This window comes from Corvus moneduloides, chromosome 3 (genome assembly GCF_009650955.1).
Source record: "Corvus moneduloides isolate bCorMon1 chromosome 3, bCorMon1.pri, whole genome shotgun sequence".
Taxonomy (NCBI): Eukaryota; Metazoa; Chordata; class Aves; order Passeriformes; family Corvidae; genus Corvus; species Corvus moneduloides.
In genome coordinates, this window is record NC_045478.1 from 62,543,887 (window position 1) to 62,563,768 (window position 19,882).

A 19,882-nucleotide genomic window follows, 5' to 3' on the forward strand; every position below is an offset into this window, starting at 1 on the left:
CTTCTCTGCAATGAGCAGGGACACCTTCAACTAGACCAAGCTGCTTAGAGCCCTGTCCAGCCTGTCCTTGAGTGTTTCCAGGGATGGAGCTTCTGCCACCTCTCTGGGACACCTGTTTCAGTGTTTTGCCAACCTCACTGTAAAAAATTAAAGTCTAAAAATCTAGTCTAAACTGGCCCTTTCTTAGTGTAAAACCATTACCCCTTGTCCTGTATGCCCTGCTAAGAAATTTTCCCCCCTTCTTTCTTACAGGCCCTCTTTATGCACTGAAGGGCCACAAGGGTCACTTTTGCTAAATCTCCCAGCACAGATGCAAGCTCTACAGGAGCAAGTGCTTGCATCCTGCCCTGCACCATATGTGCAGAGTGACAGAACTCACCCCCACCCCACTGAGCTGGGGACCTGAGAGTTTGCAAAGACGAAGTCGGAGCTTAATGAGGACAACTTGAGTGAGTGCCAAGTGTCACAGAACAGAGGCTGCCCCCGTGGTCTCCATGGGTTCCAGCACTGCCCTTTGCTGGCCACATGCACCCAGCAGTTTGTGCTGTCCAATGTTGGAACCCTGGATTTAGAGAATTTAGGTTTCTGGGATATAATAATATATATATGTGTAACAATATGGAGGATTTCAGGTGTGGATTTGTTCTTCTTTTCACCTTCTTCTTCATAAATCTGGGTGTTCTGGTATTGGGTAAAAAAACCCACAGTGCAGATCATGAATAGTTAGTTATTGGATTATAAGTAAAAACAAATTACTTTGCATTCCATAATTGGGTAATTTGGACCTTAAAAGGTCTTGGAAGTTGGAACTCACAGCCATTTTTCCACCTTGTTAACTTGGAGGCACATTCTGTGAAGTTGTATTATAGAGAAGAAATTATAAACATCAATTAGAAGAGAAGCCTGGCATCTCCTGCGTTTCAGTCCAAACTCTGAGTAAAAGAACTCGCAATTCAGAGGCAAAACGAAAATAGAGATATTGACAGTCCAAGAACTTCTGTCAGCTCTGCCCCAGAGAACAGGGGTTGCTTAAGTTCAGGGAGTACTTCATCAGAGCTGGACTTCAGGGGCTCACACCACTAGAAAGCAGTGTGTTAGCACGGTCTCTGGACAGTCACCTGAGATTATTTAATCTAAAATTAACTCTTTTAATACCCACACATATTATTTTTGTGCATGTCATTGGTTGGGGGGGGGGGCCTAATAAGCACAGAATGTGGGGTATAAAGTTTTATGAGAGAAGAATTTTGTACATGAGAGAGAATTTTATAACATGTTAACAAAGAGAAATTTAAAGAGGTTCATTACTTTTTCTCCCTGTACTCTTTGCAGAACCATAGGGGTTTTGAGTAGCATAGATGCTCTTCTGTTTACTGGAAATCTGTGCCGGCACATCTGAGCATAAAGAACTGAAAATGGCTGCAATAAGGCCTATATTGAATTCTAATACTCTATTAATGCCTTTTTGAGTAACTCTTAGTAAAAAGCTTATTGTTTCTACAGCTCCCCTTTTAGGCACACAGAAGAACTGAAAAATAATCTACAGCTGTTTCTGATACTCCAAATACACAAATGGCAGTGGGGGGGATGTTAAAATGCACAGAAAGTACATAAATACACAAGAAATGCCATGAAAAGAGCCAGGGCTTCTGAAGAATTATGGTGCGTGATACAGAGAGGAAGAACTGGTCAGCAGGAACAGAAGTGACTGTGGCTCGTGACAGTTCTTTTATGAAGCATAGCAATGTTTCTGTAAGGGCATGTCCACCCAGGCACCAGCAGGTGCTGCACCCACACTGAAGGCAGCTGCTGGATCACCTGTGATGAAACATGCATGGAAAGACAAGGAGGTGTTTGACACCAGAATCAGAAGGCCTTTTTCTGAAGGGGAGATGGCCCACCAGCTTTAAAAGCTGAATAAATTTTGGCTATGTTATGTTATTGCAAGGTTATTAGATAGCCTGCTGCAGATTATTGAGTGGATTATTTTGTATCTTTTGGTCATTTTTTTATAAAAGTAGGATTGGTGGAATAACTCATTTTGTGTTGCTTCGTAATTCTTGATTCAGCCAACACAGCCAGTATCACATTTTTGAGCCTTAAAATTTGGTTTAATATATAAAATTTTGCCCATTCTCATTTTCCATCAAACTCTTCCCTTCATGAAAAGATGGACAACATATTTGCATACTTCCTCTCTGAGTACAAGTATCTTGCAGTTCTTGCTACACAACCTAATATTCAATATAGCCCTTTATCCTAAAGTGTTTTGGTAAAGTTGGCTTCAAAGAGGACACAGAGAGGAGGAATTAGATGGTGTGGGAATTAACAAGTTTCCTGAAAAGAAACAACTGTGAACTGAAAACAAGAAAGAAACTGATGAGACTTGCTGGATCTCCAGGAATCAGTAATATCTGTGTTTACCAACCCCAAAGCTGCTTTTAATGGTAGAGCATAAATGGAGACAAATCAAGTTAATCAATAATGGAATTGCATGTCCCAAGCCTGAACATAAACCCCAATCTTGAATTTTGTGATAAAGCAGAAGGGATGCAGAGAGGAACATTTCCTTGCAAAACAGGTTGCATCACTTAAGTGTTCATACTACCGCAAATACCAGTTTCTTCTTCATAATGACAGCTCCTTCACAAGCTCAGCAGGTCTAAAAATGGCACTTGGTACCAATACTCTAAAAATGGAGACTTAAAAGCTCTGATGATGACGCATATTCCTCGGAGAGTTAAAAGCCCAGATGATGGCACATCTTCCTCAGGTTAGAGTCCATTCCTGGTTTGGTAACATAATACTACCCAGAGCACTTCTCATTCTAAATCAGCTCCTCTGCCCAGATTTGTTATTTGAGTGCAGGTATCCTCCCACCAAAGAGTTATATTGGGTCAGTGTGCAAATTAAGACAATAAATAAAGTGCTTGCGAACTGCTAAAGTTTCTCATTCCATAATGAACTCTCGAGCTTGGCTCTGAAACAAATTGTAGGCTCCAGAATAGCAGTACCACCCACCCCCTTGTCTCCCAACACTATGGTTGTTGAAACCCCCAGGACTGGAGAACACAGTAGGGATGGGTCTGCAGAGCACAAGGTGTTCCCAGGCCTGCAAGCTGCCATACTGCAGCACAACTCCTGTAATATAACTCACCAGCTCAAAACCCAGAGCAGCACAGCTGTACATCTTCACACTTGGTAGGCTTAGCAAGCCAGCAAACTGCCAGAAAGTAGTTACACACCTCTGACAAGATCACCGAGTGTCTCTCACTCACACTGTTTCTCACCATTTTTTCTTCTCCTGAGATTACTCTGTGCTGTGACAATGTGGTTTCTCTGAGCTCAGAGAGTAGACAGACCCAAGATGATAGTTTAAAAAAAAAGAAAATAGCCGACAAAAATTTGGCCAAACAAAAACTGTGAAGAGCACAATGTAGTTACACGCTGAAACCAGTGAGGAGCATACCTTCCTCGTTCTTCCCATTTGGTGCCTGAGGGTCTACAGCCATTCCCAGCTTACTTAGCCACCTGTGTTTGAAACAGAGGGAACACAGAGTCAGGGACACTCTCACGCTCATGAGTTTTGTTCCTTTCGGTTGTGTTCTACATCACCACATCTGTTTTCATTAGCCTGAAGACTAAATGTCAAAGTTTCTATTTCTTAGATCATCTTCTAGAAAGGCACCCGTCACCTCTATATTAATATTTCCTGTAATGAACAGGATTAGTTGCCTGGGACATCTTCTTTCCCTGCTACTGTAAAAAGGTACTACTGATGACCAGGAGTCGCATTTGTGGAAGCTAAAGAAAAAGTCTTTGTGCTGTAACACCATGTCAGAGATTTAGTCCAGCCGTTGAGGTGTCATCCTTCACCTGAGATGAAGAAAAAGGCATGGCAGCTGTAGAAGACGATATCAGCTGCCCTGGCCAAAAGTATTGCAGCACAGTCTGTGCCACTTGAAACCAAGTTTTTGATCACAACATACCACCTTCTTCACCTTGCTATGTACTTTTCGTTTTAGTAAGTCTCACTTCCTGGGTTGTTTTAAGATATTAACAGGGTTCTTTTCACTTGTCTTCCTAGGTGGCTGCATTTTTCCAGTGCTAGAAACATTCCCTAGTTATACTTTTTGTATATTATGTTTGCTTGCAGCTCATTCAGATCTATCCAGATTTTAAGTAGCTGACAACTGAAAAAGCTCAAACTTTTAAGATTAAAACTCAAGGCATTAATAGAGAAAGTATGAAGGGCAGGAATTCATTACTGGAAAAAACACCACTTTGTTTGATTTCGGTTCTACTAAAGCAATGGGAAATTTGGAAGATCAGCGTCAAAGTAACTGCACTTTTAGACTTCAGTATGAACAATAGAGCCACAAACAATTCAGAAAAACAAAGTGTCATTTCTGTAAGAGTAGTCTATTGACTCTTTTCTAACAGCTAATTCTAACAGAATGATTTTTTAAATGAAAACCCACCTTAACAAGGAAAAGATTTGGTAAATAATTTTGGGACTTCATTAATGACGAGGGCAGCCAAGTCACTAATAACTATGTACAACTGGCCAGATGAATGCATGCAGCTAGTCAGCATGCCTTTACTTTTCATGTGTGCATGACAATAGCAAATACATAATAAATTAGTGAAACAAATGACTGTGTAAATAAATCTACTGTTGATTTAATAGAGATGTATGGGCAGGTATATAGATATATGCATGAAGAGTTACAAAAGGTTATGATCCATCAACCATTTATGCACACCAGAAACTCAACACACAAATGCTCCAGTGAGTTCAGTGGAACCATTCACACGTGTATTTACAGCACTGGAGCCAAGAGAACAGATGTCCTTCAGTCTGTTTTGACATATGTGTGAGTATGCATGTACTTTATGTATTAAATGCATGTATTTTATACTTTGCCAAGGAAAACATCATCAGTTGCAACAGTGAGGACTTAGTTCAACACAGCGCAGGCTGCTCTAACACTAGGCTACCTAGCTTTAAGCCAAAATGAAATTGACTCAAGAAGTGGAGTTTGAACAAAATCATTCCAGAGGCCTAAGAGCTAAGACACCTGCATAGATTTCAATCACTCACTCACAGGAGCCTAAACATTTCTCACATGAGAATTTCCAGCTGGGCTCCAAACTGGCTGTTAGCACTCACTGATATCCTCCACTAGCTCTAATTTTCTTTCTCCATATGTCCTTCCATCTCTTCTCTCTCACCCAGGGTTACCCTCTCTATGGAAATATTCCTGTCTAGAAGTCCCTCATTCTCAGTCGTCCTTATCCTATCTGCCTCAGGAATTTGTCACTTCATTCAGGAGCTCTGGTAGGAAATGCAAGAACACAGAAATGGATGGTTATCTCCCCACCAGAATGCTCTGTGCTGCTCCAACTTGCAAAGGGCAACAGATTCTTCTCATCTATATTTACTTGTAGAGCACAGATTTATTAATACATATCTGTGTACATACATTACTGTAATATTGTACATTTCTGTATCTATAGGCCTTTTGGAAAATCACACACATTCTCTCAACCTCTCTCTTTTTCTATAGTGGTAAATTTGTATGAGGGAATGAGTAGTCAATGTCCTGTGAAAATTCTCACAAAGATCACCAGTAGAGCCAGGATTAAAATCCTGACCTGACTGTCATAGGAGCTCTCCTCCCATTTACACTGTACTGCTTTGTAGCCAGTATTTGGCCATTTAATGCAATAGCATAGAAAACAGACTGCAATCTAAAGTAGAAAAGGCAAAGATATGAGATATATCTAAATCAGCCAAAATTGGATCAGCAGAAAATAATATCTTTCTGATAGCTCGGTAGTTTCTAAAATGGCAGCATTCATATCCATTTTTACTTCTTCCGTTGAAAACTATCTGGTTGTTTTTCTTCTGGACATTTGTGGAAGGAAAATTTCTGACCTGTCATGAGGACCATTCAACTACAGTGTAGTTTGGTGCTTGATTAATGCTTATTTGCAATAAAGAAACAGTCCTTTATACCCCTCTAACCCTCCTTGTTAGCTGACGTGGTACTCTGAAATCAGAAATTGTTATATTCTAGTCCTAGACAATTTCTGGGACAAAATTGTGTTAAGTTCTTCCCTCTCTTTCCTTTGTCCCCTCACTTCTTCCAAGGTGATGTACTTGCTATCAAATCGTAGCACCTCTATAAGAGAAAGGGATTTATATCAGCAAATGTTAGGAAGATTAGTATCAAAATTGGGCTAATTATGCAATTCTGATTTCAATTATAATTAATGAGCAAAGTGCAATAGTTTTCTTCCATTTAGTGACCAGAAAAATTAGACTCAGTAATTCTGCAAATAAATTTGTCAACTGCTTGACAGTGAAAGAATGAACTTTCAAAGGGTGTTCTCATGCATGAGACAGGATGAAACATGACCAGTTGCTCCTACTTACGTGTTCATTTCCAGAACATTTTCTGCCGCAAAATAAAATGTCTTGATCTGTGGGTGGCTGATCTTAATAGCACTTCAGGAAAAGAAAAATAGAAGAGATATGAAGAAAACTAGTTTCCATAAGAAAGAAAAAATAATAGCTGAATGAATTATTTAAAATATTTATTCGCTCCACTGAATTAATCCGGATTAGCTTGTCATCAATATAGCTCTTTCTTTATAACTCTAGTCTATTTTTAGCTCATTTCCTAGGCCACACAGTATCCAGAGAGTATAAACTACAGGAACTAAAAAAGAAGGAATAAAGAATAAAACAAAGGCTTCCATTATTTCATTACATAATCCTGTTGCTTTCCCACTACTCAAATACTATGTGCAGTTTTGCTTCCTCCAGCTCTGAAATGTAAAGCAAACCTGAAAAGGGTTTGGAGAAAGCACCAATAGTGACCCAAGACATGGAACGGCTTCCATGAGTGGTCAATAAGGCTAAGACCCCACAGCACAGAAAACGGATGGCTGAGGGAAGGGACATGTGATGCAGTAAAATCACCAGCACACAGCTGGTGAACAGTGACTGACTCTTCTGACTTCTCCAACAGAAGAATGAAGACTTTCTCTTGAGTGACACAATTAAAACCATGCTGAGCTTTTAACTTTGAACAACAGCAGCACCCCTCCAAACCTTTGAAGTGTGCTCAGAAGCAGCTGGAAGTCAGTGCTGCATATGGAGTTTGGAGAGAATATTTTTAAATGTGCACCCCACTAAAGAAAGTGTTTATTCCCTGCACATCCAAAGGCTTCAAGTACAGCCCAAGCTCAGTTGCACCACTGCAGCCTAAAGAATAGTCCAGGCTTGGAGTGATGCAGCATTACTTGCACCACTGCTGACCTCCTCAACTAAGAGGGGGCATCTGAGAATTACAGCTTACTCATAAGCAGTGAATGAAAAAAAGGAGAAATAAAAAGAAAGCATTTGGCACATTGACCTGTTTTTTTTGTTTGTGGTTTTACCAAAGCACATCTGGCAGAGATTTTAAAAAAATATTTTTGCAATATAGTTTTCTTTCAGTAGCTCAATTAATATCTCATTATTTATACAATACAAAAGAACTCCCCACAGTTTCACTGCCAAAGATTACAGAGATTCATTCCTTGCAACGTTGTAAAAAAATCATGCAAAAGTGGGAACAAGAGATAAACTTACTGCTTTTTTTTGCATTCAATTGCTCGATCCACACTGAAGTCTGGAAGTCTTATAAATCCTTCTGCTTTTTCAGCCTTCCATAAAAGAAAAAAAATTAAATATCACCAAATCAACCAACTGGTAAGACAGTAGACTCCAATGCTGAATAATATTTAACATGCAAGTGCTTGTTTTTGACAGCTTTTTATACTGTGAAAATATATGCTCATCACCATGGGGACAGATTAACGCCTGATGAAATATTTCTATACCAGCTATATTTGTGCAAATCCTGGGTGCTGGAGAGCCATCACTCCTGTTGGTGCAAGTGGCAGAGTGTGAGCATAGATTTTGTTGACTAATAAGGATGAACAAGGGTTATATCATCTGTTCAGGTCGGGATGGTACCTACAATCTCAAAGGTGTGTTTGTGCTGTGACACAGCGTGTATGCATCTTACACATGTACATCTTACATGTAACAGCAGCACATAAAATGACCTATGTATAGCTGAAAAATACAATTCAGAAGTTCCCCAAGATGATTCTAAGTAGAAATGGAGTAGGGCGTCCCCTGTGTAATTGCAGCATAGACCATTTTTCAGGGTCACCTGTACCTGAGCAAAGCAGAGGCAATGCAGGCTGCTGCCTTGCCACGAGGTGCAAGGGGATCATCCCATGCAGCTGAGCTCTGTTTTTAAACACTGCAAACCTGCCTCAGATGGCTTTGGTCACCCAGCTATCACTTCCCCCAGAAATTTGCAGGCATGGTACAAGAGGTAGCAAAATCCAGGCAGACATTTACAGTACCCTGTTTATATCCAGTCAGCCGTTTCTGGATGCAAGAAGGTTTGCTGAGCATTGACGTCTCTGCTCTCAGTCAGCAGGACTCTGAGTCAGAGCGTTGCTCCAGCAAAACTGCAGTGACAAGCCTCAAATCCCTGTTTGTGCTGCCTGAAACTGAAACATCTGAAGCAGAACCATCTTCCTTTACTACATCTATCTACATACACCTGGTCATCTACTATAAGATTAGGAATCCTCCTAAGATGAGCGATATATAATGTAGCTGAAAGTCTGTAGGATATAACAACAGGAAAAAATGTACTTTCCAAAACACAGAATGCTCATTCCTGAATCACATTGTTGCTGCTCCCAGCCATTACTCGTAGACACATTAAAATTCTGAAAATGTACACTGAGTTAAAGCAGGTAAAATATACACAACAGTTACAAAGGCAGAGGATAAATGAAGATGACTGACAGTATCTCAAGTCTCATTATGCATGAATATGACAAGACTATAAAAAGATGTTCATCAAGAAAAGCCTTTGAGCTTTAATGCTTGGAAGTATGAATCTCCAAGAACTGAAATATGGATACAGAATGGATATTTCAATGGGTGGCTTCCCCTCACATCTGCATATCTGTTCTTTGGTATACAGTAAATCACGGCCTAACTATCATTCCTGCCATTTACATGTATTAAGCATTCACATGAGAGGTTTGTATTTTGCATCATCACCAGTAAAGGGTTTTGCTGCTCCAGGACACACACACACACAGCATTGGTGGAAGGGGGTTTTCTTATTTTCTTTAAGCACAGGAGAAAAAATGATTTTTTTACATCTGGGCTGAAAAACATTCATTTTGTAATATTTGTATGAAAAAGTGTTTATTTGCTACTGTGGGCTTTTAGCACTCTCTGTTTGTATTTGTATCTGTAAAACTTGTTTAGAGACTAGCTCAGGGAGCTTTTGTTTCCATTCCATAGGTTGGAATTTCATGGGACTAAACTCACTGAGATAAGTAACAACTAACTAAAGCTAGTATTACCATCCCAGATCCACAGTATATTAAGTATATAAGGATGAGTAAATGAGTAGGGGTGAGTAATGAAGGAGCTCTATTCTTGGGCTGCACTGTACTAAAGATAGAGATTGTATTATCCTGCATTTCTGTACCAAAAAGATGGTCACTTACTGTATTGGGAACACCAAAATTCCTATTTAGTTCCCAAAACCAATCTGAGAATACCAGAAAGCAATCTCAAAAAAGCTGTCCGTGAGGTACAACAAACACTATTGCAGGCATTGCTGGATGAGAAACCTGCCTCAAGTGAGAAATGCATACAGTGCCAGTTGTTTCTCTGCAATATGAATCAACAATCCCAGTTTAAGAAAAAGTTATGCATGAGACCCTGTGCGAAGGAATATACCCAGGTACCCATGCAGCAATAAATCCATGGCCTGAGCTAGGTAAGCCATCATGTGGGTGAGTGGGTGATTCGGGTCTGGGACAGGTTTGGCCTTTCTTAAATGTTTCAAATGCAATCACAGCTCAGCCAGTTCTGTCTATCAGTGCAGTAACCATTGGTCTAGATTGCATCCTACAAACAGTTTAGAGTGCTGCAGAAGCACTCATGAGGGGATTAAGTCCATGAAATGCTGTTAGATAAGTCACTGTCTCTATTGTCAATGTATAAAAGTATTTGAGTGTTTGGATTTTGTATTGGACTAGTGAATTATCAGGACCCCGTAAGCCACTGTGGAGACACCCACCTGGAATGCTCCCACCCATGCAAAAATGGAACTTGGACTTGAACCACTGAACTAATCCATTAGTAATTTAGATAGACTCCTCTACCTAAATTAGAGAAGCACCCTCTAAATTACTAATGAAAATAGGTCTGTAGGCTTTGATTTCAGTACTTTAATGTTAACAGCTATACAGCAGAGAAACCCCAGACTTCTTATGCAGTATTTGGCATGTTCCAGTTGGTATAAGATTATGTTCTCACATACACATTCTCTCTCAATCCATTCAGATTTTATATTAATTCTGTCTGTGATTTCATATTTGTTAATTTAAGGAAAAAATTATGTTTCATTTTATGTATGAGTGAAAGGAAGGAGGACAATGGTGTGAAGCTTTGAAAGCACTGTTTGTACACATCTCAAATGTGCTATCTATGTAACAGAAAAGAGGGGCTTGATGCGTATGTAGTTCATAATTATCAAGAAAAAAAGAAATGAAAAAAGGGAAAGAAGTCACAACATTAAAACCTTATGGATGTTATTACAGTCAGCAAATGGAATTCCAAATAAACCCTAGGAACAGAACATGTGAAAGTCATCTTCCCAGTCATTCTTGGGATAAAAATGACATTTTAAAGCATATAGAAATCCTAAGTGCTTTCTTTCTTCCCAAATGTTATCTCTAACATGACTTTAGCATGCTATTATTTAACTCACACTTTTCACTCAAGCTTCCTTCAAATTTTGATGCAAAGCTGTAAATTAGCTCTAATAACTCAGATAAAAAGAACCTTGACCTGCTTTCTACTTAATCAGGATGTTTAAAAGAATAAGCTGTTATCTCTTGTGGGTTTTATGGAGGTTAGCCTAACATAAATCTGTACTTTCGCTATTCCAAATTGTAGAAAAATAATTTCATTAATAACAACAGTCTCTGCAAATGCTTTTGGCAAAAAAGAAAGCCATTTTTTCACAGAAAAAGCTTTGCACTCAAAAATAATTATTTATGAAACACAATGCATGAATCCAATGAAAGAGGCTAATGTCCTTTTGAGCTTGCTTCAATACGTTATCTAAATGTTGTGGCTTTAGGAGATTTAGTAAATCATTTAAAGTGAGTGTAGTGTTGCAGCAAGATTTTTAAAAATAGTGCTTTAAAATGAAATATCTGGTTATTGCGGAACAACTCCAATCTGCAAATCAGGGTTGTCCTCATGGCTTCATTACAGTGTTTCAGCACTGCCCCCAGAAGACCCTATGGATGCTGGAAAAGCAGTTCAGACTTTTTAGCCTTTTTTTCTCTCTGCCAAGTACACCAATGAGCCATCCTGTAGAACACTGAATAATTTGTGTAAGATATTGGGCCAGAGGTCCCCAAGCCTCTCAGCGCAATCAGCCAACATCAATGACTTTTTCTCATCCATGTAAGCAGCTATTACAACTCAAAGGTAAAAGACTTTTCTTTTAAAAGACTGTAATTATACAGCTTCCAGCAAAGCTGTTGGAGTGAGGACCAATTTAAGTGCAGTGAAGGGGGGGGGGGGGGGGGGGGGGGGGGGGGGAGAAAAGATACAAAGATAAATAGTGACAGTAGATCACAGCCTGCAACTCTTTAATTTTATATTTATATTTCTTTTCAGCTGAATCCCCATGACAACCATCGTTGACATATTCTGCAAAAATCTATTTCAACTCTATTTGGAAAACCAGTCAAGCTACCCTAAAGACCCACCAGATAGAGGCATTTATTCCTGTGTCCCATTCCAGCCAACACTATCCAACATAGCTGAAACAAGCACAAAGAACCAGGAGCATGGATTACATGTGACAATCCTCCCCCACCACCCCTCTTCCTATGTAAGAATACTAATTCCCTCTGGAGTTTCAGTATGAGAATTGAAACTGCTAAAGGGTCAGGCAGGATCACAAACTGTACTATTTAAACACTTTTTCTTCAAGGCAACTGCCTACAGAGAGCAGTACTGAAAAAAAAAGGAACCAAACACTAACACAGTGAAGAGCCATTGTCCAAGGAGTCTGGTGTTCTTGAATGCACTCAGAAAGTCTGACTGCTCAGATCCATTTTCTGACATTTCCTGTGTTTTCGTTGCAAAACAACCCTTCTGTGCTTCCTCCTAGTCCAAACAGCTTCCCCTCCCCAGACTGGGAGTGCTTCCATGCTGCAAAGAGAAGTTTACATGCCTCGTGTTTTGCAGAAAGAAGAAGGGTGTGTGGGAACAGGCTCCAGGGCAGCCTACCCAAACCTGCTGAGACCACCAGGCCCTGACCTCAGCTAGCTCATTGAAAATTTATTCAGATTTGCCTGTGTTCTCTAGCTTTCTTTCAGTAAGGAGAATCTTGACTCTTGGGGTGTCTGATTTGCTATTGCTGACCTGTTTATTTTTACTCTTTTGAGTTGTGGCATTCACAAAATATTTTTATGTTAGATTGAAGGAAATATCAGATGCAAATGTCACAACAAGTGTCCTATATCATATACCAAAATCTGCCTCTCCTGAGAGACCTAGGACCAGAGTGGCTTGAAGAAAAATTAAACCAGACTCACAGAAACATCCAGAGCTTCAGAGGCACATGAAGACAAACTTGACCAAGATGATGATATTCAGGTGAGGTAATCTACCCAAATCCAGGATAATGCACATTCCCATACAAATTCCACCCACTCTCTATTTTCTCCATCCCCATTAGAGAAAAGGTCCAGCACCCTGTTGCTATGCTACAGTTGCCGGTGTCTGGTTTTCACACAGCCACAAACAAACCACACTCATTTCTCACAAGAACAGAACTGTTCAAGCAGAGCTACAGGCAACCTGTAGCTTTGACGTCAGCCCCACTCTTCCATCACCACCTTTGGCATCAGCCTCTGTAAAAGGGCTGGTCACAGGAAGCCTCAGGCACGTGAGAAGCAGGACTCCTGTTTCAACAGGACTTTAGACTGTCATCTTGTACACCACCTTAGGACCAAGGATTAACTTTACTGAAGACAGTGGAAGTGCAGGCAATCCTAATGCCAGGCCAGAGACTTAAATGTCAAGCAAGCAAGTGAATATGTCACTGCTATTTCTCCTTCATCAATCTAGAAGTGAGAATATCTGGGTCTAATTGATCTAACATAGGACTCTGAGCATGCTCTCAAGAATTTAAGAAAGCAGGTCTTAGCAAACCCCACAGTCACTGACATTCTGCAAACATTGCCTGGATCTATAGTTATATAGAACACTTTAAGCTGCCCAAAGAATCTTTGTGATTTTAACTTAAAATAGTGTGTGAGAGTTGGCAGAAGTTAAAAGCAAAGAGGTATTACCAGCTGGCACGCTTAAAGAACAACTGTGACAGGTGAGAACTCAGGGCTGACACAAGACAACAGTATTTTGAAGCCACATGAGCTCTCCAGGGGAAATTAAATAAGCTGGAGTGAGACTGACACTTATTTTTCAGCCTTGTTCATTTGGGGGCAGCCAGTGGCAGTCAGGAAGTAGGCATGGACTAAAAGGATGACTGCTGTCTAGGAGCACTGGGACCAGCATGATCATGGTTTCTCTGGATCTCAGGAGTGGAATTTAACCTGGCCAAAACAACTGAAAGAAGAGGAGGAATTTGCACCTCTCCCCCATCACCCTTCTCTTTCCAGAGGCAAATTTTTCATAGTCTTGCCTTTTCATTTCCTCCCAGCTTGATTACTCCTCTGGATTACTCCTTTCTGATACTTTCCATGTCTAAAAAGACACCTCAGCCAGCCAGCTCACCTTTCTTAAAATGGCTGGCTGGAAGTATAACTGCAAATACAGATTTATAACAGACAATATTAATAAGGTTTTGCAACGTATTAATGCTGCTGATTAGAATATCTGCCAGGCCATGTCCTTCAAACAGAGATATTGTAAGCATTAGGGAAAAAAGTGCCTTTTAAAACTTTTTTTTATCTAATTTTTCTATTTCTTTGCTTTCTCTTATGCATGCATTTAACTTAGTCTTGAAAGAAATCTATATCAGACTACCACAACATCATAAAACAACAGCCCAAGACTAGCAGAGTTGCTTTCATTTTACCTCAAAAAGAAATAGCTAATATCATCTTGAAGTACCAGTCAAAGTTTTTATTCTGATTTTAAAAAAACAAACAAAAAAAATATCTCTTTCTCTCACATACACACACAAGCAAACAAAAAACCCCACCAAAAAACACTAACACTATACCCACAACTGAAGGGAGAATGTGACATACTCTACATGAGTAAAGCTTTGTTTAGGGTATGAGGATTTTTTTAAATGGCTTAAACTATTTTATTTATTCCCTGAGACTGTTAGCAGCATTTTTAATGAGGATTATTGCAATGGAAATAAACAAGTGGAAACAGCCCAGATTGCCTTTGATTTTTTTTAAATGCTCTAAGAATTAATAAGGGTTCCTTTAATCTTTCATCCTTTGCTGTGCCTGGGACATGCTGATTTCCAGAGCCGCTAATTTGCATTTAGAGAACCTCATGTCCATCCACAATTCAACATTGAAGCTGCTGACTTTCAACCTATGTTTTTGCTGGCATACCCTAATTCTCTTCACACCCTAATTCTGGGCTCTGTCACGCCATCATTTGAATGTGTTAAGAGCTTTTTAGAGGTAGCAGTGCCAGACAGCAAAGTGAACAGAATAATTATATCTGAATCTTCCTAGGATGGGCAAGACACCCTCTCTGCCCAATCAAACAAGCCCAGAGTAAAGCCAGCTGCCCTCTACCATTTGAAAGGAAAAAAGAAAAGAAAGAAAGAAAGAAAAAAAAATAGAAAGAAAAAAAAGGAAAAAAATTAAATAGGAAAAAAAAAGAAAAATATTGAAAACAAAAGAAAAAGAAACCAAGCAGACAAATAAAAAGAATAATCTCAGTGTGGAAAGGGATGGAAAAAGAAACAGGAGAGACATTTCTGAAAATTAAATTAATAAGAAATGAAGAAACATTCCTGTTTTGAGTTTTTATAGCAAGTGTTTGCAAATTGCCTATACCCAGGAAAATATTTCTCAAATTCAAGTGCCACCAGAGCCTTCAAAGAGCAGCTCTTTACAGGGCAAAACAGACAGCAAGTTAACATTTCACAAGTACTTGCTGAACTAGAAAACACATTGTTTTCTGCATATTTCACATTCACATAGACACTTCCCAGATCACAAGAAGTGCCAGGACTGAGAAATAAACCCAGTTATTTGTACTCCTCCGGGGTGCACCTAAATTGTGACCCCAGCTTCCCTCCTTTCTCTCAGCAGATGCTGTTTGTCTGGCACCCAGAGCTGAATGTACGCTGTACTCACCAGCTGACTGCTGTACCAATACAGTGATGACTCCTTTAGCACACACCAGAACTTTTTCCATTTGTTGCCAATGAAAGCTCCTTTTTCCTTCTTTTTGTAGAGCCATCCTTGACAATCAGCTTGCCCCAGCTCTTTGCACGATATCCTCCGTCGGCTCATTATAAAGAACCCTGTGCCATTAAAAATAAGTGTTGTGCTTGCTTAAAAGTGCAGTTCCAGGAAAGATGTTGCTGCCAATTAAAGATATCATCCTTACTGAGGAATCTCAGCAAGTCACCCAAGCATAGCTTAAAATATACTTAGAAGTCACTCAGTTTTATAATGGCTGTGACAGTAACACACATTCATTTGAAAGGCATGCTGATGTTCAGGAATAAAACAGTAAACTGTAGATAATGCAGATAGTAATTAATGCTAAGATAACCATAAACGAGTTTTTGCAAATTAAAAATACAGCCTTTGATCCTTTTAAGAGAAGCACGCATATATTTTCCCTCACACAGCTGCACTGAAAAGAATACATCTATTTAAGTCAGCTAGAGAAAACTATTATGCCAAGTACATGAAAACCACTAGTGTGTTCATCTGTGCAGGCAGCTGATTCTACCTCACTGATTTCCAGCTTTGATTCAATTAACATACCACAAGGATTTAGTCCAAAGGAACAGCCCGTTGTCATTTTTCTCAGAATCAGTGTAAGAATCAGTGGAGATAAAAAGCAGCTTTTCACCAGCTGAGTAGCAGTACAAAATCCTCACCCTCCCAAGAATAAGACATACTAAGCAAATAACAAAAGAGGAATCCAGGAGAGAAAAGAAAAAACAATCTCTCATTACCTTGACTTTTCTTTTTTGCCTTCTGACGCAAAGGAACCTGTAAGAAATGCAGGAAGGAAAGAAAAGAGGAAATTTCAGATTGTGTTGCAACATTTGTGTAGAAAGGGGAGGGGGAAGCTAGAGAAGGACGTGTGGTGATGCTGGTGGTATATGCAGGATGGAAACGCATAACCCACTCACTGCTGAAGGGACGTGAGCAGCTGAAGCAAAAAACGTGTTAATTAAAATTGATGTATATCTAGTTGAGCAAGAGCAAATGCAACTCTATTACATATGTCTACCTACTAGTGCTTCCTGTTTCACATCCACAGGCAGCTTCTACTTTGCTGTGTTTGCCTGAATTGTTATCTGTGTTTTGAAGTTAAAAATTAAAAGTTAAAACTCCAGCATTTCAATGCTTCATTACACTCCACAAGGGGGATTTACAAACATGGAGAGATTAAAATACATGCCAGGTGATTGATAATTATTTAGCTCATTCTATGAAATCTTGAAAAAGAAAAAAAAAATTGGTCTTCACCTTTGCCTTTTTTTATTTAATGCAGAACATGTATTTTTCCCTATGAAAGTGTTTCATAATATTTCTTAAGAAAAAAAATCACACAAAATATATGGACATTTTAGTCACTGCAAAAATAACACAATTGAATTTATTTACGCATTTGCAGTCTGCATATTTCATCCCGCATAAACACATAGAAAATGAAACTAAAAGAGAAGACCAACAAACAACAAAAAAGCAGGTAATGGAAAATGGAAGGTATTCCTTTTGGAGTCAATTCTCCCCAGACAGGCTGGTTGGTTGTGTGACTGCAGACAAAGTACTTGACTTCTCTTTGCCTCAACCTTTCCTTCTCTAGTGTGGGAACTAAAGTATTCACCTTTTTCTATTTTTAGGAAGGGTTTGAAGCTGCCAGATGACAAATGCTGGATAAAGTGACGTATGATTTAATATGCTGGCCACAATGTTGCTATGCAAAGCCGGTAGCTACCTGATCCACTGCAGAGCTATGCTATGAACATCCCTAATGTAGCCCCTCTGCCTCACCAGCCAGCTTCTTGGGGAAACAAAACCCCACTTCACATTTCTCTTGAAAAATTTGATAGCTCTTCTCACAGGCAAACTGAAGGTGAGTAAAGCTAGATCGTCTGCAAACAATGATAGAAGAGACCACTGTCACCAGTATTTACAAGAGCTACAACTTTTTGAAGCAGGGATCTCTGCAGCGTGTATCACAGAGCACAGAACCATGGATCGCAGCCCTGTGCTTATCTGGTGCCTATTTGACATGACCTGAACAACACTCCTGTGGGAGGCTTTACAAGGCATGAATAATCCCAGACTCCTGCTTAATCACTGAGTATTCTTTTTCCCTTTTTCCCTTATTTTTTTTTTTTAATTCTACCACTCTCTCTCTCACACTATTCTCCATGACAACACACAAAGAAAAGCAATAAGAAAACACATCAGCTGTATTAGAGGCTCTGCTATTTCCCCATCCTATATAGGCCACCCTTCATGTCTTCATTCAGGAGAAAGTGTTGCCCTATTTAGGACACATGGAAATAATAAATGGCCTCAGGGAATCAATGGGTCACACAAACTAGTTACTTTCCTTTAGAGCTATCCAAAATGCTATTAAGAAAAACAAATACTAATCAGGTCTCCTGGCCCAAAAAACTGTGTAGCAAAGCAACATCACATCTTTGCCATGATACTATATTGGGGTCATTTCATCTCTAACTGATGCCTTTCCCTGGTCTTAAAATCAAGAGGCAAACATGGTTAAAGGGAAAAAAGGATTTTACCTTGGTATTTATTTAAAAGATCTTTAGGTGCACCATGTCTAGGTTGAATGCACCTCAATGCACACTCCCAAAAGATCTGGTATGACATTATAGGTCTTACTAATTAGCATATCTATCAAAAATTCCCCAATGAGAGACTCCAATGAGCCCCCCTCCCCAAGGAGCCTTCCCCTGGATAGTTCTATCTTGGTTTACAGAATGTGTTCTGGAGAGGACCTTGGGGTCTGGGGCACACTGATCCCTAGCTACAAAGCTTCTAAAATGTTTAGTCTCTCAGCTTAACAAACAAGTCCAAGAATGTAGGCAAAAAGCACTAAAGAATACAGAAGTTGTAAAAAGGTATAAAAGGGGTTTAAAAGAAAAGGCAAAAAATCATCATGGCATCATAACCAACATAAAATCATACAACAAGAAGAGCAATACTGAGACAGGATGTGGCTCTTTCTACACAACTGAGGAGGAAGTAATCTTTCCACTAACCTTGTTGACGATCTAAAGCAAAATAACATGGTCTATTGCTCATCTGTCAAGGAAGAGTTAATACCCATATTATGTAAGTCATCTGTTGGGGCCCACTTTATTATCAGACTGAGGCAAAAACTGATTACCAAGTAAGAGCTTGGGCTAGCTAAAAAAATTTATAAATTTACGTGTATTAATCTGTGGCAATGATGGTATCCTGCTGCAAGCTGATAGGGGTCATGAACCTACCCTCTTTTCTTCATATATTGTGGGAGGAGTTGGGAAATTGATGGTGGAAGGAAGAGCAGTTTCCCCACCCAGCACTGTATTTAGTTTTCCTGGATAAAATTAGTGGTAAATCTCTAACAAAATAACTGCTGAATGACATTTTTTAAATTAAGATACATTTCTTGTTATCTTTCCAAGTATCCCTGAAAACTGAGGTAAATTTTCAACAAATTAGTACTAAGCCTGGAATTCTGCATTTTTCGTTGTGTTTTAGTGCTGTTCAGAAACCCAGCTTCATCCTGTAAAAAAATATGTGTTCTGCTCCGTGCAAGAGAAAGCTCTAATCCCCAACTGCAGCAATAAAATCTGGCATGATTCACAAAATTGCCTTCTCAAATTTTGTTGATCTATAAACAAATAAAAAAACCCCCTCTTTCTCCAAAGCACAATGTTTGGAGTCAGATAGATATTCTATGAAATAAACAAACAGTTTTCAGTAAAACTGTTTTTCTCTCAAACCAATAGAAACCCTATATTTAAATGAATCTACCACAAAATTCATAAATGCCTCACCAGCACAGTTTGGATTCAATTTTCCATGTGAATACAACACATTAGCAAGTCTCCAGTGGCAAACCTTTACTCAAGAAGTAAATTAAAGTTTCCGTCACTGAAAACTCTTTTATAAAAGTCAGTAATCTTTTATTGCAGTGAACCTGGGTGAGCGTTGATTAAGAGATACTTTAAAGTTTCACTCTTATAGAGATTCTTACCTGTGCAGAATAAAGAGAAAACTGTGGAAGGCAGAGTTGTTACCAATAAAACCAGGGGTATAACAGCAGATTCAGAGGTGAATGTACTGTAACTAGCAGACATAGTCACTGGAACAATCTGAAACTAAACCAAATGTCATGATTTTGCTTCTGACAATGGTGGATGTTTTCCTATCATTTTCAGTTTCCTGATGGAAAGTGATTTATTTCATTATCACAGGTTCAACTGAAAAACAAACCAAGAATGACAGATGTATTTCTATCTCTTCTTGTTACCAGGGAAGATCTGAG

The 19,882-nt window shown here is 39.3% G+C and overlaps 1 protein-coding gene across 7 annotated transcripts in view; it reads right to left on the reverse strand.

Annotated features, from left to right (window-relative positions):
- IPCEF1 (interaction protein for cytohesin exchange factors 1) overlaps positions 1–19,882 on the reverse strand; it is an 83,992-nt gene that overhangs the window by 25,290 nt on the left and 38,820 nt on the right. For 4 of the 7 annotated variants that reach the window (XM_032101904.1, XM_032101905.1, XM_032101906.1 and 1 more), the window contains exons 3-7: positions 16,320–16,356; positions 15,484–15,653; positions 7,646–7,719; positions 6,443–6,514; positions 3,470–3,531 (exon numbers count right to left, since the gene is read on the reverse strand). In XM_032101904.1, the coding sequence (XP_031957795.1) occupies positions 3,470–3,531; positions 6,443–6,514; positions 7,646–7,719; positions 15,484–15,653; positions 16,320–16,356 (415 nt within the window). Of the gene's footprint in view, positions 1–3,469; positions 3,532–6,442; positions 6,515–7,645; positions 7,720–15,483; positions 15,654–16,125; positions 16,278–16,319; positions 16,503–19,882 lie in introns of those variants that run through there. The other 3 variants (XM_032101901.1, XM_032101900.1, XM_032101907.1) reach the window with 2 other exon arrangements.